This window comes from Vigna umbellata, chromosome 11 (genome assembly GCF_029865625.1).
Source record: "Vigna umbellata cultivar VRB3 chromosome 11, Vumbellata_1.0, whole genome shotgun sequence".
Lineage (NCBI taxonomy): Eukaryota > Viridiplantae > Streptophyta > Magnoliopsida > Fabales > Fabaceae > Vigna > Vigna umbellata.
In genome coordinates, this window is record NC_142175.1 from 30,803,346 (window position 1) to 30,830,190 (window position 26,845).

The 26,845-nt window shown below is 32.0% G+C and overlaps 4 protein-coding genes across 4 annotated transcripts; all 4 read right to left on the bottom strand.

The window, feature by feature from the left end:
• Window positions 1–2,971: 2,971 nt before the first annotated feature.
• On the bottom strand, window positions 2,972–6,431 carry LOC124827000 (uncharacterized). The gene is made up of 2 exons (XM_088101400.1): window positions 4,082–6,431; window positions 2,972–3,177 (listed from the first exon to the last, which is right to left on the bottom strand). The coding sequence occupies exons 1-2, from the start codon at window positions 6,429–6,431 to the stop codon at window positions 2,972–2,974; spliced, it is 2,556 nt and encodes an 851-aa protein (XP_087957526.1).
• Window positions 6,432–11,599: 5,168 nt separating this feature from the next.
• Window positions 11,600–12,412, bottom strand: LOC148191520 (auxin-binding protein ABP19a-like). Its single transcript, XM_088102236.1, has one exon. The coding sequence runs from the start codon at window positions 12,397–12,399 to the stop codon at window positions 11,773–11,775; it is 627 nt and encodes a 208-aa protein (XP_087958362.1). The 5' UTR covers window positions 12,400–12,412; the 3' UTR covers window positions 11,600–11,772.
• A 7,959-nt stretch (window positions 12,413–20,371) lies between these two features.
• LOC124829609 (auxin-binding protein ABP19a-like) lies at window positions 20,372–21,348 on the bottom strand. Its single transcript, XM_047303152.2, has one exon. The coding sequence runs from the start codon at window positions 21,327–21,329 to the stop codon at window positions 20,703–20,705; it is 627 nt and encodes a 208-aa protein (XP_047159108.1). The 5' UTR covers window positions 21,330–21,348; the 3' UTR covers window positions 20,372–20,702.
• A 3,636-nt stretch (window positions 21,349–24,984) lies between these two features.
• Window positions 24,985–25,963, bottom strand: LOC124829604 (auxin-binding protein ABP19a-like). Its single transcript, XM_047303144.2, has one exon. It carries the CDS (start codon window positions 25,913–25,915, stop codon window positions 25,286–25,288), a length of 630 nt encoding a protein of 209 aa, XP_047159100.1. The 5' UTR covers window positions 25,916–25,963; the 3' UTR covers window positions 24,985–25,285.
• Between the last annotated feature and the right edge of the window lie 882 nt (window positions 25,964–26,845).

Consider the following 26,845-nt stretch of genomic DNA (forward strand, 5'->3'; position numbering starts at 1 on the left):
AAATAAACACAATTGAAAAAAAAAAAAATTCAGCTAAAAATGCTCATGTAAATTTGTCTATTAGTAGAAAGAGTCATAACACTATAAAAATTATATATTATAGGAGATGTTTTTTTTTCTGTGGCCGGAAAAACCTCTGGAAAATTTCGAGGTTTCAACCGCAATTATATTTTAACTTTTTTTTTATTTAAAGAATTACGAATAATAGCAGTGAAGTTATTTGTTTATTTTTTTTAAAATAAATTATCGACACGTGCTTAGTGAAACGCTGTGATTTTGTTGGATGTTGAGTTGGGTGCAAAATGGATTTTGAGATTTTGGGGTATTTTAGTGAAATTGTAATGATATTTTAAGTTGTAAGGTGTTCGTAAAATTACTCTAGGGAAAAATCACATTTAACCTAAAATATCTTGCACAATTCTTATTTTATCTTCTTGATGCTTTACGAATCACCATTTCAATGATGTATGTATATGCAAGTGCAACACTATCTCATTTCTCTTTAAATCATGGACACATTCCAATGTTGTGTTGTATCATGCTGAACTTTTATCACTTGTGAAATTAAATAAAATTGTTGGTTGCAGGATTTGACTATTGTTTTATCAACAATTTTACCTCTGATATCTACGAATAATGACGGCAAAGACCAATCAGATTTCTCTGTGGGACTAAAGGTAATACTATTGATTTCATTAGTTGGATACTTAAGTTTTCACACATATATTTGTAAGTGTTATATATCATAAGGAGCATATGCTTGATAACTTTTTGGCAAGTATACCAAATCGTTCCAAGTAATACAGTGAATAAGTAAAAGAGTATCGTTCTCCCAAGGGAATTTGAGTTACGTTAATCAATTATAATTGTTTATCAAGGTCAATTACTGATGAAAATATTTATGATTTTGGACTTAAACATGAAATTAATCAAGTAGATGAAAATTAAGATTGAACAATACGACAAACGATCACTGGAATTGGTCTTTGACTAATATTAGAGTAAAATCCTGGACAACATATATTCTTTGTTCAAGCATTCACATGAAAGTATCTTGGTTTAATTCCTTAAAACAAGTTCTGAAATTATCTGTTGAATTATTAATTCCTTAATTAACTCATCAAATAACTTTGCATTAAGTTCAGATGTTGAGAATGACCAAAAGCACAGAAACCATTCCTAGCGTAGTTACTTTTAGTTTCTTTTCTTACGTTTCTGATTCTAAAAATACTTCCCAGTACAAAAGAACCTTTAAGAAGATTAATACTTCCGTATAATCAAGAGTAAGTCAAGAAAAGAACAAGAACAGAAACATATATTGCACAGGAAATTTACATTAATAATTCGTCATACAACCAATTCCAATGAACAGAAAATTTAGCCTATCCTAGACATCTCAAACGTACTCTTTACAGCAATTCCTTGCAGAAAGTGAAGTCTTGATGTCTTGACAGGTCTCCTGATCGTCTTCTGAATTCTCCAGTATTTTTCTGGCTATGTTCGTGTGTCAGAAGATGGTTTTTGCCTTTCTGTCACGTCTTTTAAAACCAAAAACTTCCTTAATTCGCACAGCGCACATGTGTGTGTGCGCTATGCGAATTTCATGTAACTGCTGCCTCTCAACTGATGTTATTCGCACAGCGCACAAGTAATGGTGCGCTATGCGAATTTATGTTTCCTGGCAATGCGAGTTTTGGCTTGCGCTATGCGAGAATTGGCTGACAGACTCCCAACTATACATCCTTTCCTGTACAATAATTTATAAAAACATTCTACTACCTATTACAACATTTCACTGAGTAATAACATGAATAATTAGAAGATTGAGATCATTTATAAGTGTAAAAACAACTCTTTTTTCACACTTATCAACTCCCCCAAACTTGAACTATTTCATGCCCTCAGGAAATCACAGAAAGAACTGAACAACACAACAGACATTTGACACTTTGATAAAATGACTTGGCACATCAGAAAAATCACATGTATTCCCAAAGATTTCAACAAGTATGACATGGTACATCACTCACAAAATCATCTGTGCATAGAATATGAACAACCAGATCAGCATTTCATTACTCACACTCAAGTGTTTGTCCTCCTGACAGTAGAATTGACATAGAACTTCATCAGCTTTTGCATTTCATTTGATTCACACACTTCACACACTATTGGTTAAGTCCAAAGGTCTTTTTAGGATAAGGCTTGGCTTGGCTAGAAAAAGAATCATGGTTTTTCTTGGATTCAAAGACACCTATTAAGAAGAGAACAACTTCAATTCCCAATCCAGTACTCAAATCCCAAAATATATCATTCATCACATACCATTTTCTTTCACAGCTCAACCTTCTTTTTTCATTTTGAGCTTTTTTTTTTTTTTTTTTTTATCATTTTTTTTTATTGATCTTTTCTTCCCACAAACTTGAATTCAACCTTAACCTCTTTTAAAGCATAATACATGTTCTCTTCTAAGGTGTAAGGTAGGATATCATCTAATAGGCTCAAGGTGGAAGGAACAAAATTTTTTTAAGGCTCAAAAGGTTTCACAAATGTATCACAGTGTCTAAAGGTAGGCTATCTGGCCAAGTAGCTATATAATCAATAATAAACATGGCCTTTTTCATCCTTAACCAAAAAGTGTGTATATACGTAGAATCAAAATCATGCAAAAGCCAATTCCATATCTAGACAACTCAATATCTCTCAATCAATATATATGCTCTCAACACTCACAGATCTGGTCATATTCATACACACAATAAAAATTTGTAAGCACAGTAACCACAAACATACATGTCATCATCCTCAAGAATCACATAACTTAATCAGACAATGCCAAATCATTAAATCAAACACAATCGTCTTTACAACCACAAACATAAATCAACTAAACAAAGTTCACATACGAACAACTGAAAACATGACACTAAACAAAAACAAAGAAAACAACATGAGTCTGTGTCCATCTGCTCTACCAAGACCCATCTGTCCTGGATCTCCACTGGCTCTCCTGCGAATGATAACTCTGTTGTACCCATCTGGGATCTGGCTCCTCTTCCTCCTCGTCACCATCACCTGCCATCATGTCCTCCTGCTCATCTAACTCTGGCTCTGGTGCTCCTGGAAAGGCACTCCCCCACCTGGACTCAGGCCTGCCCTCAGGCCATAAAAGGAGTGCTGCAAACTCAAAAGAGAAGTCATCTGCATAATATTGGCTAAGTGCACCGGATCTGTGCGCTAAGCGAATAAACCAGTTTTTTTTTTTTTTTTTTTTTTTGCACAAAATTCGCTCAGCGCACCACATACTGTGCGCTATGCGAATTAGCATTTAATTTTTTTTTTTTTTTTTTTAAATTTTTTTTTTTTTTTAAAAAATTTTTTTTTAACAAAATTCGCTCAGCGCACCAGATCTGTGTGCTGTGCGAATAATTTTACTTTTAATGCACAAGACAATTCGCATAGCGCACTTCAGCTGTGCGCTGTGCGAATTAAAATAAACAAGCACTTTAGAATTAATTCGCTTTGCACAAAATTTCGCCTTGCGAATATTTTGACAGAGAACTCCCTCAAACTTTGAATAGCAGAGCGGAAAATTTGCGCTATGCGAATTAATTGCTCAATTTCTCCCAATTTGCTCCAGTGATTTTTATTCGCCTTGCTTATCCAATGCGCTATTCGAATTCTTTTAAAGAGAGAAAATTACTTTTTAAGTCGCAAAGCGCATGTGATGCGCTGTGCGAACCACAATCTCTGAACAATTTCTTTGTCTCTCTCGCCTAGCGCATGCAATTCGCTGTGCGAATAAATCACTGCTTCATAAAATCATCTAGTCGCATAGCGCACCTCAGCTGTGCGCTGTGCGACTAAAACGTCAGAAATCAATCCTCACGCTTTATTAACACTTCCTCTCCACCATCAATCTCAACAATTTACTGAAACACAATCAACAAACACATATATACAAACATGTGCTAGGGTGCCTCCTAGCAAGCGCTTCTTTAACGTCACTAGCTTGACCCAGAATCTCATGGTTAATTTGGATTGTTGATGTTGGTGTGCTTCTTCCTCTCATGACACCAACATTTTCTGAGTAACTTTCTTGTCACCAACTTAATTCTTCTTGAATATGGAGCCTCAATTTCGAGTACTCCATTTTCCTTTATGTCCTTGATGACCCATAACCTGTTCTTAAGAGTCACAGGTTTTCCAGGTTTGAGTTCATCACTTTTCACTTCAATTTGTTGGTGAACTCTTTGCTTCTCCTTATCCTCATCTCTTTCCTTCACTTTTGGATTGAAACAAGTAAAATTCTGCTTGGCCAACTTGACAACTTGCCTTGGAAGACTAGTAATTGCTAAAACTTCATCTTTTACTTTGGAACTAGTCTTTTCCTCTTGATTTTGCTTCACACCTTCAAAGACATTCAATATCACCTCTTCATCTTGGTCTTTTAATTTCACAGTTCCATCATCAACATGAATGACAACCTTAGCTGTCTTCATGAAAGGTCTTCCAAGAATGAGAGGTATATCTACACCTTCCTCCATTTCCATTACTACAAAATCAACAGGGAATTTTAATTTATCAACTTTAATCACCACATCTTCCACTACACCGTAAGGATGCTTAATGGACCTATCTGCCATTTGCAAGATCATTCTGGTTGACTTGACTTCAAGGTCACCAATCCTTTTGAGCATAGATAGGGGCATCAAATTGATGCTAGCCCCTAAGTCAACAAGAGCCTTCCCTATATCATGATTTCCAATGGTGCAGGGGATAGTGAAACTCCCTGGATCTTTGACTTTTGGAGGTAGAGATTTCTGCATTATTGCACTGCAATTTCCATGCACTTCAATTGTTTCCTCATTTAAATACTTCTTCTTTTTACTGAGGAATTGTTTCACATATTTCGCATAAGCAGGAATTTGTTGCAGTGCTTCAGTCAAGGGCAAAGTAATCTCAAGTTGATTAAATATCTTCTTGAACCGATCCATTTGTCTTTCCTTATCCTTCTGTGAAGTATTTTTAGGATAAGGAAGTTGCTTCACCAACTCTTTCTCTTTTTGTTTTCCATCTTCATTCCTGTTTCTACTTTCTTCTTCTTCAATCACCTCCATTTGATCATCCTCTATGTGTGCTTCAACCTCTTTATTTGTCGGCTTCTCCTTGGAATCAAACCCCACTTCTTTTCCACTTCTGGTTATTATGACATTACATTCCTCCCTGGAGTGAACTTCATTCTTAGCCATAAATTTCTTTTCCGATGTCTCATCCAGCTTCTTTGCAAGTTGACTCACTTGTGTCTCCAAGTTTCTAATAGAAGCTTCAGTGCTTTTATGGTTAGAGATGGATACTTGCATAAATTGTTGTAAAGTTTCTTCAAGCTTGGATGTTCTATCAGAAAGAGTAGGTTGTTGTTGAAACTGTTGTTGTGGTGGTCTACTAGAACTAGCCTGACCCATGCTAGGATGAGGTTTCCAGCCTTGATTATAATTTCCATAATTTCCTGAACGGCCTTGATTTTCCATGTAATTGACCTCTTCCTTTGCATTAGACTGAATAGCACACTGTCCATTTTGGTGCTCTCCACCACACAGTTCACATCCTTGCATAGTATGTTGTGCCTGTGATACATTTTGAATTTGTAGTTGTGATACCTTTTTCATCAGAGACTCAAGCTGTTGAGTCATAATTTTATTTTGGGCTAATAAGGCATCTTGGGATTGCAACTCAAACATTCCCTTCTTTTGATTTTGTCCTCTCTCACATTGAACATCATTGTCACTAGATGCCATATTTTCAATAATTTCATGAGCTTCATCAGGTGTCTTCCACCTAATGTTACCTCCTGCTGAGGCATCTAGCATCAATTTTGTGTGAGATTTTAAACCTCCTAAAAACAGGTTCAATTGAGTGGGGACATCAAATCCATGTATGGGAGTCTTTCTTAACAATCCCTTAAACCTATCCCATGTCTGACTCAAAGTCTCTTCAGGTTCTTGTTGAAAAGAGGATATCTCTTGCTTGCCTTTGTTTATTTTTGATTGAGGAAAATACTTCTGCAAAAACTTTGACACAACGTCATCCCAACCTGTCAGACTTCTCTCAGGAAAAGAATTTAACCATTTCTTGGCATTGCCTGCCAAGGAAAATGGAAAAAGACTAAGTCTGATTGCATCCTCTGACACATTCAACATTTTCACAGTGTTGCAATATTCATTAAAAGTTGCCAGATGATCATAGGGATTTTCGTGTGACAATCCTGAAAACTGATTACTTTGAACAAGATGTATCAATGCCGGCTTCATTTCCATGTTAGCCGCAATTATCACAGGTTTGGCTATACTGTTGAAAGATGTAGGTACAGTCACTGAAGCATAATCTTCCAACGTACGCCTTCTTTGTTCATTATCCTCGTTTTCCTCCATCTTTTTACTCTCTCGGTCAGATGAAGAATAAGCGTTTGAAGACAAGCTGGATTCTCTAGCTTCTTTTTTTTTTATTTTCTTTTCTACGCCTACTATTATTTCTACGGGCTGTCCTTTCAATCTCAGAATCAAACAATAAATCCTCAGATTTTGTTCTGCGTGGCATGCAGAACAAAAATCTCCAATGACAAACCCAAGAAATAACAACAGGAACAAAACACAATATATACAGATACACAGAAAACTAAAACAATGAATTTACAGAGATAGGAACAAAATTGAAATTGATAAACAACTAATTGAAATAACAAAACAATCAAATTCCCCGGCAACGGCGCCAAAAACTTGATAACTTTTTGGCAAGTATACCAAATCGTTCCAAGTAATACAGTGAATAAGTAAAAGAGTATCGTTCTCCCAAGGGAATTTGAGTTACGTTAATCAATTATAATTGGTTATCAAGGTCAATTACTGATGAAAATATTTATGATTTTGGACTTAAACATGAAATTAATCAAGTAGATGAAAATTAAGATTGAACAATACGACAAACGATCACTGGAATTGGTCTTTGACTAATATTAGAGTAAAATCCTGGACAACATATATTCTTTGTTCAAGCATTCACATGAAAGTATCTTGGTTTAATTCCTTAAAACAAGTTCTGAAATTATCTGTTGAATTATTAATTCCTTAATTAACTCATCAAATAACTTTGCATTAAGTTCAGATGTTGAGAATGACCAAAAGCACAGAAACCATTCCTAGCGTAGTTACTTTTAGTTTCTTTTCTTACGTTTCTGATTCTAAAAATACTTCCCAGTACAAAAGAACCTTTAAGAAGATTAATACTTCCGTATAATCAAGAGTAAGTCAAGAAAAGAACAAGAACAGAAACATATATTGCACAGGAAATTTACATTAATAATTCGTCATACAACCAATTCCAATGAACAGAAAATTTAGCCTATCCTAGACATCTCAAACGTACTCTTTACAGCAATTCCTTGCAGAAAGTGAAGTCTTGATGTCTTGACAGGTCTCCTGATCGTCTTCTGAATTCTCCAGTATTTTTCTGGCTATGTTCGTGTGTCAGAAGATGGTTTTTGCCTTTCTGTCACGTCTTTTAAAACCAAAAACTTCCTTAATTCGCACAGCGCACATGTGTGTGTGCGCTATGCGAATTTCATGTAACTGCTGCCTCTCAACTGATGTTATTCGCACAGCGCACAAGTAATGGTGCGCTATGCGAATTTATGTTTCCTGGCAATGCGAGTTTTGGCTTGCGCTATGCGAGAATTGGCTGACAGACTCCCAACTATACATCCTTTCCTGTACAATAATTTATAAAAACATTCTACTACCTATTACAACATTTCACTGAGTAATAACATGAATAATTAGAAGATTGAGATCATTTATAAGTGTAAAAACAACTCTTTTTTCACACTTATCAATGCTTCAGCACTGCCAATTCATATCAGTCTTTGACCTGTTGTTATACTACCCCTTTATAGTAGAATAAGTAAATTGGACTACGCTTTATTAAATGTGCACATGTTATACCTGCTAATATCAATTTTTTGTTTCATGGTTTGAGTAGGTACGAGATCTTGTTATTTCCCGTGGTCTTAATCTCATCATTGAACCAGGGAGATCACTCATTGCTAACACATGTTGCTTAGTTAACCGGGTGACAGAGGTTAAAACTAATATGGATCTAAAAACTTCATTGTAATTGATGGAAGTATGGCAGAAACATTGCTGGAAGGAGTTGTTAAGAGACAAGTATAAGAGCATAAAATTGAGGAGTTTAATGCCATGGAAAAAGGGAAGCGTAACCGGAAGCTGGTATCTAATCCTATTATTTATGTCATTGTTTTCTTTAATTTATTTATGCTTCTTTTATTCTATTTTCTATCTAAGCATTAATATTTCCTATTGATATATTGTGATTTACTATTGATATTAATAGCTAAGCATTAATATTGGAAGATGTCAGCTCTAATAATAATTATGAAGCAGAGCTTACTGATGGTGATTGAAATTCCATTCGAACTGGAACTACTGCTGCTAAAAGGCCTTATAAGAAAAAAACGCATAGTATGTGTAATTTTTTAATTAATTTTTTTGGTTTTTGTATTGATATGATGCGCCTACATTATCTGTTTGTGATGTTAATATTTAATTTATTAACAGCAGATAGCACAGAGCCACTTCCTCTGATGCAAGGTGAAGGAAAAACATTCAGTTGGGTCGGAGTAGTATCTGCAATTGATAGAGGTGAGGAACAATTTGGGAGAAACCCTAGTTTACATAGCAGTGTTCTTGGAAAGACAGACTTGCTCAGCTTTTTCCCATGCCTTATAGTGATTATTTAAAGAAGATGAGAAAATATGTTCTTATTTCTCATCATGCTATGTTATTTTTGTTGATGTGGCTTCATTAGATTATGTGTTTAGTGATAGCTTCCTGTGTGGATGTACTAGGAGTGGTGAATGGGGTGATCATGTCACATTGCAGGCAGCTGCAGATTGGGTACGAGAAAATAAATGTTTTCTATTTTATTTGCCTCCCCTATAATACTTTTCTTCTTTTTTTATTGTCTATGTTGTCTAATGCCTTTTGCAAACGTAGTTGAGATGTCAAAGTGGAAAATCTTTCCGAATGTATTAGTTAAACAAAATAGCATTGGTTTTTTGGGCATTTATTTTATGTTCGGAGAGAAATAAGAGAAGAGTTTTTGTATTCTCAGGTACAATGAATTAGCCAACTTACAATAGGTGAGAGACAAGTTGTATATATGTGTCTAACTCTAGGAGTTTAATAAGCTATAACAGATTAACATATTATAACAGTACAGCCGTCACGAGGCCTAAACATAAAAAAACTAGCACTAGAAATAGTTTACAGAGTAAAATACTACTGTTACTTCTAAGGTTCAAATGTTTCAAGCTATTATTTTATTTCATCACTGGTTTATCTAAGGTTTTAAATGATTATAATTAGAATCTTTATATTTAATGAAAAATGATCTGAGGCTTTAAAATTGTCATAGAGGTCGGGAGCTAAGAGAGCTCTGTCCCCTTAAGTGAGTCTGTCCATCTTGACTGAAATCAGTGAAGGTACAAGGTGGCTTCAGGATACCAAAGTTCTAGGACTAAATATGAAAGTGGTTATGAATGGTGATATTTACTTTCCAAATTTGTTGATGTAAAATTTTATAGTTATATTATTGTTTTGGAGATCTATTGCTTGCATTCCGTAGGAATATGAACAAAATGAGTATCCTAGGTAGAATTTTAACGGTATATCATATGTTGAAATGGTGTATAAAATCTGATAACCATTTTGTTAACTGCTGGAAAGTAATATAAAATGTTTTCGTTGTTTGATTTGTGAATTGATTAATTTTAGGGGCAATGATGATCTCCTTGTCAAACTTTGCCATGTTTGATATAGATGTCATTAGTTTTATTTATTTGTGGCCTAAATAAATATATGATTGATTGTTTTTACAAATAATGTACTAGATATTTCTTTTAAGCAAATTATATACTAAGTTACGAAAGTAAACTATAATTTCATATCCAGTGTCCTTTTTCGTTTATGTAACAAAACTTATTTTAGAATCTCAAATTCTTTAACTCATTTATATATATATATATATATATATATATATATATATATATATATATATATATATATATATGAGTCTTTCTAATTAATTATTCTTTTCTTATTTTCAAGTGAGCTAGACTCACAACTAAGTATTTTGTTGACAGATATTTCCGTTCATATCACATAATTATAGAGAAACTAGTCTCCGCGCTACTGTTTTTGTTTATACATGTGTAATTTTATTACTATTACTTAAACTTGTATATAAGAGAATGAAAAGGAATCTGATTCAGAACATTTTTATTGTTAATTTTCAGGATTGAACTTGTTATTATAATAATATTTGATTTTGGTTTCAAATTATTCTTTCTGACTTATTATTAAACATATTTTATCTGACTTATTATTAAACATATTTTATAATATTCAAATCATTTGAATTAAAAGAAAATTAAATTATCTTCAGCGAAACTCCAACTATGTAACTCAGTAATTCCCGCTTTTGAAGAATTCTAGAAAATATCATTGATTTTTATAAGAAACTCCTGTAAATAGAGGTGGTTTTTGCAACCCCACAAACAAACAGTAGTGTTTATATACAAAACCGTCGAAATATATTTGTCGATGGAGCTTTTCCGAACAATTTTCCCAACCACGAAAAATATACTAGGAGTTAAAACCGCTGGTAAAAAAAAATTCTGATAAAATTTCGAATTTTCGTAGTGTAAATAAAATTAGTTAGTATTTGTACGATAGCTATTTAGTCCCCTGACTTTCTAAGAGCATCGTCAAAGGAACATAATTTACTGCTAAAAGAAATGGCATGCATTTCCTTATGCATAATTCACACGAAAAGCTTTGGTACCTTAATAATATTAATTATGTTAATGTTTTAATTATTTTATATTTTAAATTAAATTTTATTAATAATACATTATATTGTTAAAATAAATTTGCCAGTATTTATTTGTAGAAGGCGTTAAAATCATAAGATCTTCTGACTTTATCTTCTCATATCTTATATTATTAACTAATATATTATATTGTTAAAATAAATTTGTTATTTGATAGAAGGTGTTAAAATCATAAGATCTTCTGACTTTATCTTCTAATATTATACTTTGACCTCATTTATTATTTTATATATTTAGAGTAATGTTTTTGAAAATAGTCATTTAAGTCCTTAATTCTTTAAAGTGTTTTGAGAAATCAAGAAATATGATAATTTGTTTAACTCTAAAAAAAGTTATTTATTAAAAATTATATACACGCACTAAAAATTAGATAAAGGATACTGATGTAAATAATAAAAAAACAATTAATATTTTCTTAAATTTTAAAAAGTACAGTTAAATAAAAACAACTTTTTTTATATGCGCGATATATACTTTACAAAAGAGAGAGTATCAAATAAAAACATGTGAATAAATACTTAATAAAACTTAAATTTTATAAAATTTGTATAGTTTTGAAACTAAAAAAAAAACGTTAAAAGATCGATCATTTTGCAAGTGAGATAAAAATACAAATGTACTCATACTGCAAAAACACATCTTAATACAATATCATTATTTTAGAAACTGCAAGTAACACCCATTAACGTTGACATAACATAAATAAGTAACTTGAATCAAGTTTACTTACATGATGATGAAAAGACAAAGACATAGACAACATTATCATGGACCATGATTAGCATCAAACTTTAGGAATGATCAATTCATTTGCCACCAAAACGAGCCTTAAGCTTCTTCACTTGTTCTACATCAAGGAAGGTAGTTTGTGAAATCACGTCAGAAGGTAAGCTATTACCAAACAACAAAAGGTCAAGTAGTTGTGCTCCAGGGTTTGCGCTACTGAAAGCTAGAAATGCAGTGGCTTTTCCCTTTCCAGAGTTCACTTGAAAATGCAGTTGTCCTTGTGGGAAGACCATTACATCTCCTGGTTTTAGTGTCTTCGTATAAACTGCAAATGGTGTCATAAAACCAGCAGTGATTTGACCTTCCACCATTATCAAAAGTTCAGTAGCTCCAGGATGTGTGTGCATTGGAATTGATCCACCTTTCGCTATGTCTAACCGTGCTGCGGAAACACCAAGACCATTCACACCTGGAAAATCAGTGACAAATGCAGAGGTTAATGCAGCATTGAAAGTGTTTGTGGTGTTTCCCGCTACCAAGCCAGAGAACACAAAGTCATCCGCCGTCACTGTGTTAGGTGGTTTGCACTGATAGCCTGAAGGACTATCTGGACCCTTTAGGTCTGCTACACAGAAATCATTCACAGCGGCATAGGTAGTGGATGAGAGAAGACCGAAGAGGAAAAGAATCTGAGTTATCTTCTTCATCTTTCAACTTTGATGCATGAATTTGGTGTGAAGGTAATGTAAAGTTGGATAGCTATTTATAAAGCTTTTCTTACACGTTTTCAATTACGTGGCTCTTAAATCCTCCACGAAAACCCTTATACTGTTAAAACACATAATAAAATAATCACATTTATATTTTTTTTAATTAATTGATTCTAAATAAAATCCATGTGTATCATCACTCAATCTTTTGATCAAACTTGAGCATGAAGTTATGAGCTGCATAATTACATTTTATATATGAGAGAATGACGTGAAACATGAACGGCCACAAGCAAAGATAACTGGTTGTCATATTAAAATTAGTGAGGATATATTAGAATGAAACCGTAGATAGAAACTTTTATATAACTTTTTTATGAATTTAATAAAAATATATAAATTATACACTGCACGTTTTGTTCACCATTCTCTTGAAGACGTTTGAATTATTTTTAATCATTTTTTGTTTGTAATAAATTATATTAAGTACTGTAGTTTTCAATAGAGGATGGTTTCATTATTAGTTAATGCACACTTCGTAAGCTAATCGTATTTTATCTTTTGAAGGATGATAAATTTTTGTATTTACTTTCCATTACAATAATTATTGACAGATTCTTTTAGTAAATTTCACATTTTAATTTATTGTGAGAAATTTTTGTCAATGACTTATTATTACAATTATAAAAGTCTAATTTAATTTTTTTTTTATATTAAGAGTATATGGATGGAAAAAAAAAAGAAAAGAATAGAAGAAAAAAATGAGAAGGAGGTGGTAGTGGTGGTAACGATGGTGGCTTGGTGGTGACGATGATTGTGGTTGTGAGAATTAGAAGAAGATGAAAGGAAAGAAAAAGGAAAGAGAAGACAAAAATAGTAAGGGATGAGATCTTAAAGGATGAAAATGACTTAAAAATTACGACGGTAACACTACGACTCAATGACAATCAAAAGAAAAAGATGAAAAAACAAAGAACAAAATAAGAAGAATAGGAAAAGAAAGAAAAAAATACAATTGCATATTTTATAAAAAAATGTTACCCATAAATAAATTGACAAACATTTAAGGATAAATTTATGATTGTGATAGGGTATATCATTAATAAAGTTTATCAATAATTACTTTACTAATAGATTTTTACCTATTGGTAATCTATTGATAAAAATAATTTTCTGATAAATTTTTACTATTACCGATAATTGTATTCGTAATTTTCATATAATGTTTGTAATTAAATAAAAATATTTATTTCTAATTAAGCTTTAAATATCGCCACCTTATTATTATAGGGAAGGGTAGGTGGACTGACATCAGGTTCAGGTCCATGAACGAGAAAAAAAACATGTTAACTTGGATATTTTAGAAAACTTACAATTTTTAAAATTATACTTTATTTAGTTAAAACTAAAATTTGTATACAAATAATCCTTATGTATCATTTAAAAAACGAAAAAACTAGTTTAATATTTTAAAATTTTATGTATTTTAATGTTAAAATTAAGATTTATATACATACAAATCCTAAAAAGGACGAGCTGTTTAATTAGTTAATAATATAAAAGCTTTTAAACTAATAATGCAATTGTGCATATTAAACTCTTGTTTTTTGACGAATGATAACTCCTATTGTAAGACATCCTGATGCAAAATGCAAAACAATAATAAATATAGTCCTTAAAACAAGGTTAGTTATATAAACCAACTTGTTATGATATAGTCTTTTCTTGTTGGTCAACATTTAATTTACTTGGTTATATTAATGTATATATTTGTACGTTTCCAGCAAATCTTATCTTTTAGAAAAAGAATCAATTAAAAATATGAGTTTAAACAGTGATCACTTATCAGATCTATAGTATACATTTGTTTTTGTGCAGACTTAATAGGTTATTTAGTTTCCAGATCTATAGTATACATTTGTTTTTTTTTTCAGATTTAACAGGTTATTTAGTTACTAAGTTAATAACTGAATTTTCATTTAGTATCCAATTTTAAAAATGAAGATATTAGGTTTTCAAGTTACGAAAATTGTGTAAATTAAGTCATGTCTGTTAGAGTGATAGCAACGACGTTAAAGGTTAAAAGATGTGGCAAATTATTTATCCAACGTAGTAAATGCACATATTTTAGGTTTGGCCAGGTATGAAAATGTCCTTTTTATTTGGAAGAACCAAATGCATACAGATTTGGCCCAACATTTTAATCTCCAACGAGCTTAGGGGAAGGAGGTGATTTGAAGGTTTGGAGCTAAGGTGGGGTGTCCTAAGTTGTTCGTCCTAACTCAGTCTGTGAAGTTTGTTGTTTCTGAGGTGGGTGCCCTAAGTTGGGTGGTTGGGATTGAGGTGGTTTTGTACGTGTCGAGGAAGCAATATTGTGCGGTTGGTGGAGGCAAGGTTAATGAATCAATGCTCGTCTTGCTCATGGGGGACCTCACGTTGTGGTTCATCAGGAGGAATGGTTGGCAGGCAAATATGCTACTGTGGAGAGCTTGCCGTATTAAGAGTCGCAAAAACTATAAAGAATCAGGGGAAACATTTTTGGGGTGCCCTAATTACAAGGTATTTTTTGTACGTTGTGTTTTGATTTTGGGGTACATTAGTTCGGTTTATCCTGAGATGTTTTCGGTTGGATGTTTTGAACAGCGGAGTCGAAACGAGGAAGAGCGAGGATGTAATTTCTTCAAATGGCGCACTGAAGATTACATAGATGAAAGGGATAATACAATTGGATGGCAAATGAAAAAGATAATTTGTTTGGAAAAATCACTTGTGGTTTGTCAGAGAAGGGAGAAGGTGTTGTCGGGGTTTGTATGTTTGATGGAGTTGATTAACATCATCTTTGTATGTATTTTGTTTTAGTTTTGTTCTAGTGGTGTTTGATGGGGTTACCATTCAAATTCTAAATTTATGAAAAAAGGCTTTTTTTATTTATTTATTATATTATTTGTACTAATCCTGAAAATAAATAATAAATCACTAAATATTTAATATTTCATTTTAATAACATATCACTAATAAAATAAATATAGCATATTTTAATATTTCAGAAAAAGATAATTCACAAGTAGACGAGGCTATTACAATTAATTTAAAAAATAAACCATAATAATCTAATGTGCAAAAAGATAAACTCAAGAAGTTCTGAATGTGTATAACCAAACTACAAAAGATAAATATAAACAAAACAAACTCTATTCTAAGTAAGTAATGGCACCATAGCTCTCTTAAAACATCAATTTTTACTTCTTCACCTACTTATACTAATTAATTAAGGTGTTAATTATAAAATAAGAAAACAAACAAAAACCTTAACAACACAACAAAAAGATAAAGTAATTTATAAAAAACGTTTTCATATAACAAAACAAGTTAAAATCAAACAAATATATCTCAAGTAAAGATTAAATCAAACTCAATTACTAGATACATGCATTGATATTAGATCTTAGCAAGTTTTGCACTTTTGGTAATATCTATTGTTCATTACACTAATACAATAAAAAAAACAGCGGTTATTTTTGTTTAGACACAGCGGTTCCGCAACTGAGGCATATATAGACGAGACATATACAGGCGAGGCAAAAAGGTGTGTGCTTTTGTCTCAATTCAAATCCAACCGAGGTAATAGAGGGGTTTTTTTATCTTTTTTTGGTGTTTTTTTTTTGTTTTCACAGAACCAAAACTAAAACCCTAAAATCACATAACCAAAACCCCAAATCACAGTGTCATTTTTTACGTTGTCGTCACCGGATACTCAGCCCTTCTCCCTCGTTGTCGTCACCGGAGGTTACTCGCCACGCGTCACCGTCATCTTCACTCACCACTCCAACGCTGTTCACACAAAGGCTCGGTCAGAACTGAACTCACGTTTGCTTCGAAGGAGGAAAGCATCTGCGATCCCACCACCACAAGAACGCCCACTGAGACGCCATAAAAAGAAAACCATCCTTGTGACGCTTGAACGAAGACGAAAGAAAAAGAGGAAAAGGGGAAGAAGAGAGTGGCGCTACCCCCTCTGACATTGCAAGCCAGAAAAGAAAGGGGAAAGAAGAAGGTCTACCCGCGCAACCAAGGACCCTGGAAGTCCACCGCGGCAGAGGGGACCGAGACAATGGGGGCGGTGGTGCAACAGCAAGGCGGCGAGGCAAAGAGTAGTCGTGAGTGGTGAGGCAGCGTTTCGCGCAAAGATTCGGGAAGAAGAGCAGTGAAACTGAAAATGAGTTTTCGTTTTGAACCCTCAAAGACGTTATTACCTCGGTTAAGTAAACAACCGAGGTAATACGTCCCTTATTGCCTCGGTTAAAATTAAAACCGAGGCATAAACCCCTCAGAATAATATTCAAAATAATAATAAATTGACAAATTTGAAAATATCTTCCACTATAGGCATCGGTTCGCAGTTAAACCGAGGTCGTATCCCCATTCGAAAAAGTGATTTAGTTCAAAAGTTTGATCTGCAGTGTCAGTGGAAGGGTTTCTGCCACAGTTCTTTGAGCAACCAAGGTAGTAAACCTGTTTCCAAAAAGCTATCAAGTCAAATATTGATTTTTTAAAAAGTTAGCAGGGTTTTCTGCATCGGATGTTTACATAACCAAGGTAGTAGCCTCCTTTTGACATCGGTTCATGTACAGCCGAGGCATATATTTTTGCTAAAACTACGAAAATGCCATCGTTCTTTGTACGCTTCGGTTTAAGTAAAACCGAGGCGTATATAGCGCGTTAAAAACCCTCTTTTTTACTTGTGTTACCAATAAGTTTCACTCTATCAAACACAAGGTTAGTCATTTCTCATCTTATGTCAAGGTAAAACCTTTAGACTAGGACATTTTGCTACTCTCAATTCATACTTTATCCTCTTCTACATGAATCTAGATGGTTATTAGAGTGTAAGGATATCTTCCTATACTGAATCCTTAAATCAATGTAAAAACTAAATAGCTAATGCTTAATCCAACTTAGATTAGAGCACACTAATCTCAAACAACTTATGCTCATAGGTTTACAATGCTAACACCCAACTATCATTCAAATAACAAATAAACTTACAAATCTTATATAATTGAAAATACTGAGAAGCTCTACTAGTCTCGCTTAACAAAAACATACACTAGCCCTGCAAGTAGTATTTGAAGGTTAACTTGCTCAGTGCCTAGAGGTCTTTCCCAACGACTTTATCACTGAAACAAATTTCAAAATAAATCGCCAAATGAGAGCACCACTGAAGCTTCAAGGAATTTACGTGCCAAAATTCTCCCAACGAGAACAACAGATAAAGCTCTCTGGAATTTGATTTCATTTTCGCCCAGTTGAGCACTTTTACTCACTCAGTGAGTCTAGTCACCTAACACTACTTCTAGCAATCTCGCCTAACGATCAAGTCTCGTCCAATAACCAAATCTCTCCCAATGACTAAAAGTCTTTGAAAAATTAATTATGTGAACTCATCTATTATACGTTTTAGAAAACTTGTTCCAAAATTCTGTTATGGAAAACTTATTTCAAAATACTTCATGCTTTACAGAACTTCTATTTTAAAGAACTTATTCTGAAAAATTGATGAGTGTTGCTCTCTCTACCATCCTAACTCTAACGGCTCTTTACACCTCTTCGTTAATTTTTTTTATTTCAAAAGTACTTATACCTCTTCAACAATTTCTCTCTTTCTCTCTGCATTTGACGGAACATTTACATGGCATATCAGATGTTAGGAAGAAATAAATCGTGTTAAAAAGTGATCGCACATTATTTGATTGTCAACCAAATAACTCAAGAGACCATCCAACCCCTGCCAAAGGGTCAAAATGCGACACATATGACAGGAGAAAAATATTGTCACTGTAGACACAAACAAAACAAATAAACGAAACAGTGTAAGCAAAAACAAATTCTCTTCTCGTAACCACACAAATCCAGCATAACGAAAGCCCAGATTGTCAAAGCTTTGGGCACAATATACAAGACAAAACAATAAAATACAGTCATTCAGAAAATTAAAAACCAGAAGTTAGTCGTAAATATGATATGTGGTTATGTGAAGTTGCCATGTAAATGCTCTGAGAAAAAAAGAGAGATTGTTGCGGGGAGGTGTAGAGGTACTTTTAAAATAAATAAAAAAATAGTGAAGAGGTGTAGAGAGCAGTTGCAGTGGTAGAGGGAGCAAATCCCAAAATTGATTAGTGTTAAAACTCATATTATTAAAATTCTAAAATCCTTGTTCTGAAAATTTTCAGAACAGACTATTCGGAAATCACTTTCATAAAAAAGTAAAATAGCCATTTTGAAAATTTAGGAGGTGTGCCAAGAAATTGTGGGGCTTCAAGAAGCCAAAACCCTCTTTCAATTTGCTCTATTTGGCCCAATCAGTTATCGTGTGACTACCAAAATTTTGACCCTATATCCATCTTTCCCCCAAAAACGCAATTTATAAGATAAGATTTTGGTGCACGAAAAAAAAAAAGAAAAAAAAAACTTAATGAATAAAAGAGTGTTTATTGAAGACAATTAGTCAGATTCTTTTTTCGGAAATTAAAACAAATCTTAGAGACCAAAAGGTTTATAAAATGGTTTAGAAACCATTTTCAAATGACTGTGACTGATTTAAAAACCAAATTTAGAATTGATTTGAGATACTGATTTTTTTTTTTTTTCATTTGATGCTTAATAGTTGCAATCACTAAATCAGCTAGTCTGATATTATGTAATCTAGGATAAAGTATAATTTGCATATAACATCTTATAGAACATATTTTCACATTGATAAAAAAAATGCATAATAATACATTAAAATCAAATCAAAACATTTGGTAGTGGTTAATACATATGAAAAAATTATATCTAAATTAGAGAACATTTTATATGGGACATACTAAATTAAAGAAACGGGTAATTACACAATTTAGTAATATTTAAGGTTGAGGTATAATGTGTGGTAGATCCGAAGCCTCAATAACGTTGTTACGTGGCTTAAAAACGACGTAAGGAACAGTATTATTATAAAAAATAACAGGAAAAAATTGACTAAATCTACCAGGATCTGAATCAATTTTTGATTTTGACAATAATTATCAATACCAATTAAAATAGAATTTAGACTCTTTATTATACTGATGTAATAACTTAAATCTCACTCTTCGTTGATAAAACAATTAATTTTTTTCTTATTCGTTTATGATAAGAGATAGACTTGTTAAAAAAATCTCTTCGTTTATTTTCATTATCTTTTAAATTTAATAATTTCTCAAATTCCTAACTATTTTTCTCGTTATTAAAAAACTATTATTTAATAGAAGTTTATTTTTCAATTTGTGAAAGATTTTATCCTTCGCAGATTAATTTGCGCGAGTCTTTTAAACCTTCATAATTAGAATCATTATAATTGATTTACAGAGCTTTTTAGTATTAAATTTATATTATGGAGATTTTTTTATGAAGAATTTTATATGTTTATTAGTGGATTATTATTTTGTGGAGGGTTGAACCTTCTTTATTTATATTACTCATTTATATTCATAATTTCTTTATTTAATGAAATTTAAGATTTTTAGAAATTAAAAAGCAATATTTGTTTTTATTTTCTTTCTTAAATATCAAATATCTATAGACAACATAATGCATAAATTAACTATATCATGTAATATTGATGTTGTTAAAAAATATAGGTCTATTCTAACCTTACATTTATTATCGGTTAAAAAGGTTACACATTTCTTCAATTTTATCTAAAATTTAAAACCATATTTTCAATCAAGTATATGCATATTATAAACATATTGTTAAATATTTAAAGTTTTTTTGGATTACACATATTTACGTATGATTTTAAAATTTTAAAATATTTTAAAATTTATATTTATGTGAGTCTTAATTTAAATTTAAAAAATCTATGTAATAATATGTTTAGATATTTGTACCCCTCTTATGTAATCTGTAATTAATATAATAAATAATATTAATTTTTTTCACCTCCTTAATTCTTAGAATTTTATTAGAGTGTGTTGATATGCAAATGCACTATTATTTGGCTTAGTTGCAAATCATCTACACAAGACACATCTTGGTACAGGTGATACTACGACATCATTCTTGAATAACACAAGTAAACAATATCAGATGGAAGATAAAATTAAGTAAACTAATCAAGTTTAAGCAGATCTTAACTTAACCCTACTTCCCAACGTGCTCCCTATTTCATGAAATCTTCAACATCAAAATGGAAAATACATGCAAAACATCATTATTGACTGTGATCAGAAACAAAACAAACATAGGAACGATGAAGGATGAACTCATGAGAAATATTCCTATCCTCTGCCACCAAAACGAGCCTTGAGCTTCTTCACTTGTTCATAATCAAGCAAAGTAGTTTGAGAAATCAACTCAGAAGGCAAGTTGTTGCCGAATAAAAGAAGGTCAAGTAGTTGAGCTCCTGGGCTTGGATTACTGAAAGCAAGAAAAGCAGTGGCTTTTCCCTTACCAGAATTCACTTGGAAATGCAAGAGTCCTTGTGGGAAAACCATAACATCTCCTGGTTTCAGTGTCTTCTGATAAGCTGCAGAAGGTGTTATGAACCCTGCAGTGATTTCACCCTTCACCATTATCATTATTTCACTTGAAGCAGTATGTGAGTGCACCGGAACAAATCCACCTTTGGCTAGGTCTAACCGTGCTGCAGATAAACCAAGACCGTTCACGCCTGGAAGTTCAGTCACAAATGCAGGTGTTACTGCAGCATTGAAAATTCCTGAGGTGTTTCCAGCTACAAAACCTGAGAACACAAAGTCATCCACTGTCACTGTGTTGGGTGGTTTGCACTCGTAGCCTGAAGGGCCATCACGACCCTTTAGGTTTGCTACGCAGAAATCATTGACAAAAGCATGGCAAGCTGATGAGAGAAGAGCGAAAAGAAAAAGAGTGTAAATCATCTTCATCTAAGAATTTCGATGAATGAAAATGGATTTGGTGTGAAGGTGGGGTGGGATTAGGAAGCCTTTTATAAGGCCATTGTTACAAGTTGGAGAGTAAACTAAGAGATGACCATGCAGTAACGTAGAATTTACTTCCACATGGCATTAACTATCAAGTCAAATCATGTTAATTAATTTCATAATATATATGAAAAATGTTGAACATTGACTGGAAGAATATAAAAAATATCATTAGGAATTGTAAATCTTGATGAGAAAACACGATAGAAGTAAAAGGAAAGTAAAATACATTGCTGCAAAATCTTTCGTGAATTTTGCTGCATAATACAAATACGGTGCTATATGCCATCATGTGCCATAGTTGTGATTTTCTTTTTCATTTTTTTAGCGAGACTGTTTATGTTATTATGAATAAACAAGAATTAAAAAATGTGGCAGTATTCTAATAATTTGAAATAAGAATTTTCCGTTAACTTTAACCTATAGAAAAATTACTTTCACTTGTTTCATTTGAAGTATTATATGTGCTAGATCCAATGCTCGGAAAAAGTGGCTTAAAGAAGGAGGGATGGTTGACATTAGGGTCATGAATTGTCATTATAAAAATATTAAAATGATGATTCATGCATGATCACTATAATACAATAAGATAAACTGCCATTATATAAAAATATACTGCACCACTAGAGAAGAAATACAACTAACAGTTCTTTTAGATATTAAATTCCGATTCTACAATCAAAATATAGTAAAATGAAATAAAAAGAAAAAAAATTGACTTTGGTTATAACCACTTACCGAAGTAGTGTAGTCTATCTTGATAAATTAAAATAAAACCAAAAATTGTTTGGACATGTGACTAGAAAAATATACAAACATAAACAAATTATTAGGTTTGATTTCTAATTTCAACTAGAATCACTTCAAAAGTTAATTTTTTTACAACATTTTTTTTAAAATAAACTCAACTAATTGAAAAAATAAATTTTACTTAAAAAGTGTTGAGGATATAAGTATAAGTTTAATTCTCACATGAGAAAATTAAACATATTATATAATATTAGACCCTTAATTGTATTTTAGAAGGAAAGTTGTGTCAATTTTTTTTATATGTAAGTCTTATCGATGTTATATTTTTTGGTAGTACCTATTCATCAGAATACTTCAAAAAAATTATATTAATATAAAATGAATTCACTCTTATAAAAGATTCTTGAAAAATATAAATATAAGTTTAAGTTTTACCTTGAATAAAAAAAATATGGTTTCAAAATTGATTTTATTAAGGTTTGACTTGGTCCATATTTTTTAAAGGCTTAATACCCTATTTTGTCCCCAGTTTCGCTCGAAAATGTCAAATTAGTCAATCCTTTAAAAAATGCGTCAATTACGTCCCCACTTAATAAAATTTGCATCAATGAAATCCCTTCCCTTAAATCCGTACAGACGGCGTTAATTATTTTTCTCTCTTATTAAGTAACGCCGTCTGTACGGAAGGGATTTTATTGATGCAAATTTTATTAACTGAAGACGTAATTAACGCATTTTTTAAAAGATGGACTAATTTGACATTTTCGAGCGGGGACAAAATAGGGTATTAAGCCTTTTTTAAAATAAAAACTTCAAGTAAAAAACCAAAAGGTAGTTTTTATAGGAAAGAATGATTTAGTTTTGAAATTTTATTTACATTTATATGCATGATTTTAATATTGAAAGAAAAAAAAGACAAACCATGCAAAATGACTAGTGTGTAGCCTAGCTTTTTACATAGAAATCCAATTTTGCATGTGATACCTTTATCTTCTGTCGCATTCCGAGCAACAAATGGTCCATAACCAATATCACTTGTAAAAGGAGATAAACATTGGCATTAATAATTTATTTTTTTCAAATAGAGTTTATGTTAAAATTTAAACATTTTACATTCCACCTGATAAATTAGATACATTGGGAAAATGCTACTCCTATTTTGCTGTTTCCTAGTTTCCCTATTTTTTTAAATGTTTAATTTCTTTAAATAATTAAGTGTCAACACATTTGTTAATATATTTTTTTTTACCGATATTCAAGTTTATAAATATTATTTCTCTCTTTTCCCTTTATCACCAAACTAACTTTATATCATCTTTAGGTTTTCTTAGAATATTTGACATACTATTACTTAGTTCTATTACATAGTTTCATCATAATCCTTAAACTTTTGAAAACAACTCCGATTTTGTGCATACAAAGTATAAATTGTTCAATAATATAAAGAGAGATTATTTATTTTTGTCTCTATTCATAATATCAACTATTTCAGATCTTTATCATCCTTATCGTGTACACTTTATAGATATCAACTTCTAGGATGTAAAAATGTAGTGATTGAATCACTTTCATTTGTCCACATTGCATACCCAAATTTAGATATCTCAGTTTGGTTTCTTTTATATTATTTGAAATCCCTCATTTAAAAAGTCTATAAAACAAAAATATTTATAAAAGTTCTGTGGATCAGGATCAATTCATATACATTCTTTTTAAAAAAAAATATTCTTTTATAATTCAAAAAATATATATAATTAATTCTTAATCTATTACAAATATAAGTGTTTTTAATTTATTAAAAAAATATATATATTAATTTTCTTTTAATTCGTTAAACATCTTTTTTCTTAAAGTATATAAGATACATATTTAATTTTGTTATGCGAAAAATACATCCAAGATCTAAATCAAAATCAAAATTAAATAAGACACCTTCATTTAAAAGTTAAATGAAGTTTAAAATAATGAATTTATGAATAATAAACTTATAGACTTTTTTATTATATATTCTTTGTTTAATTTATGATTTAAATTTACACTTAAATCTTATCAATTGTTTATTTCTCTTTAATAATTAATATATATATATATATATATATATATATATATATATATATACTAATTATAAAATTTTAGTGTGAATTTTATTAGAATTAATTCAACATTTTCATATTTTGGTTAAACTTTATATTTCTTTTGTTATGTACAGACTTTATCACAATATCTTATTTACTGCTTTCTTAAACACTATAAATTATTTTTCTACGGTAAAATTAATAAATAGATTATAGTTAATAACGATATTAAATTATATATTTTATTTAATAATATAATAATAAATATGATATAAAAATATTAATTTAAATGATATTGTTTTGAAAAATTATATATTATCATGACCGACTGATACATGTGGCTTTGTGGATAGAATTCTTTTTTATCTCCACTTGATATATCCTCTTAAAAAAGAATTCTTGTAAGAATGGACTAAACGATTAAATTATAAACTGAATCTGCGTCACATTTGTACACTTACTTAATCTCAAAATTTAAGGGGTATAATTAAAAAAGGTATTATGTAAATGGAAAATGTTATTTGGACAACAAAAGTTTGACACAATTTTGACAACGGCGACGTGGCAGCTGTGCATTGGCTCAGTGAATTGAAAACAAACCAGAAAAAACCCAAAATACCCCTCACCCCGGTTCACTGAGCCAATGCACAGCTGCCACGTCGCCGTTGTCAAAATTGTGTCAAACTTTTGTTGTCCAAATAACATTTTCCTATGTAAATATAACTAGTCAAAAAGTTAAGAAACAAGACTGAGAACGAAACACAATTACGAGATAGTAAAAGGACAAGCAGAATCTTTTTTGAAAAAGAAATAGCACACCAGAAAACATTGGATAAACTTGTTCAGCAATTAACAGTGGCAAACCCATCTAAACATGGTCATGCTCAAGTCTCAAGAGACATTCTTCACCTTTGGAACAGAAATGAAAAGCAAAAATTAAGCACTCCGCATGACACGAATAATTCAATGTCCAGAAGACCTGACAAGTCTAAGGAATCTAAACAACACAAGGTAATGGATTAAGCAATACAATGAACAATTCATAAATCATAACCATGAGACTGCTCTAGCTAATTAACCACTGCCCCCAAGAACACCCTTAAGCTTCTTGACTAGAGCAGGATCAAGGAAAGTTGTCTGTGCGATCAAAGGTGTAGAGAAGTCGCTGGCAAACAGTGCAAAGTCAAGGATTTGGAGGCCAGGGCTTGCACTGCTGAAAATAGCAAAAGCAGTGGCCTTCCTCTTATGAACTGCTATTTGAAAGTGCAACAACCCTTGTGGGAAGACCATAAGCTCTCCCTTTTTCAGTAACTTCTGATAAACAACGTTACTTGATGAAATAAATCCAGCAAGGATGTAACCCTGAGTCACTAGTAGAAGTTCATTGGCACCAGGATGAGTGTGAAGTGGGATAACTCCAGCAGGACCAAGGTCTATCCTTGCTGCTGATAGTCCCAGACCATTAACACCTGGGAACTGACCAACAAATGCTGGGGTCACAGCACCATTGATTATGTTTGTGACATTTGCAGTTTCAGTTAAGCCAGCAAACACAAAATCATCTGAAGTAACTTTGGCAGCTGGCTTGCAGGGAAAGCCTGCAGGGCCATCTGCACTTTTTAGGTCTGCCACACAGAAGTCTTGAACAGTAGCATGGGAAGTGGATAAGAGAAAGGAAAGGAGGAACACAGTGTGAAGAAACATCTTGGCTTGGTAGTGTTGAAGTGTGAATGGGAATGTGAGAATGGTAGGCTACATGATGGTGCTATATATATAAAGTTTGTTGCAAGTTGGAGCTGAACATATATACCATGCAGCTAATAATGACAAAAGCAAAATTAGAGCCAGAGTTACACTTTTTGGATTTTGTAGAACTTTCCTAAAGAGGTCCCCTCTTGTGGCACCAGACAGAGAAAATGAAAAGTTGTTCTCACAATAGTTAAACCTTTTTGGTAAGTAAAGATTGCCCTAATTAATACTTGACTTTCTCTGTTATATTTATTTTCATTTGCTTCTCCAAAGTTTTATAAGAAAAAGTTCATCAATGTTTTATTTATGATGCATGTTGCTAACTAACGAACTTACTGCAATACCAAAAAGGAAAGCTGCATTGGCTACTTTGCAAGTCCTTGCTAGTATAATTATCAGATAACAATCAATCAACATCATGTGGAAATTACTCTCACGAATATGTCATGTCAAGCAGCTAATTACCTTATTTTTCCCAATTTTGGAGAATCCAAAGATATTTTGAGTGAGCTAATGCAAAATACTATATCAGATGGAGAAAGAAACTATATAGGAATGTGGTCCAAAGTCATGTGGGAAGGATAGGAAGGCCATGAATACAGACATTTGACAGCTAAAAGCTTTGCTGTTCTTTCAATATGAACCAAGTGAATGTGTGGAAAAGAGAAAACCCCTTCCTGCTAAGATTTCTTATCAGTATCATTTGGATTATATACAAGACTTTATGGAGTAACCAAAGGGCACAGAGAAAGTTTACATTACCGGTTGTCCTTTGTGATATTAGCTTTTGGCATTCAGTATAAGCTTTTATATTCTGACATAAGATTTATTAACTTTTACATAAATATTTTTAAGAAGCTCAAAGTCGAAAGTAAATATCAAGAA

Excerpts from the sequence above, each read along its gene's own strand:
- LOC124827000 (XM_088101400.1), bottom strand. The coding sequence starts at position 6,431 with ATGGAGGAAAACGAGGATAATGAACAAAGAAGGCGTACGTTGGAAGAT. Across the intron at positions 3,178-4,081 it reads AAGAAAGTTACTCAGAAAAT|CACTCCTTTTATGGCCTGAG; the intron begins GTTGGTGTCATG and ends TTGAGTTTGCAG.
- LOC148191520 (XM_088102236.1), bottom strand. The coding sequence starts at position 12,399 with ATGAAGAAGATAACTCAGATTCTTTTCCTCTTCGGTCTTCTCTCATCC.
- LOC124829609 (XM_047303152.2), bottom strand. The coding sequence starts at position 21,329 with ATGAAGATGATTTACACTCTTTTTCTTTTCGCTCTTCTCTCATCAGCT.
- LOC124829604 (XM_047303144.2), bottom strand. The coding sequence starts at position 25,915 with ATGTTTCTTCACACTGTGTTCCTCCTTTCCTTTCTCTTATCCACTTCC.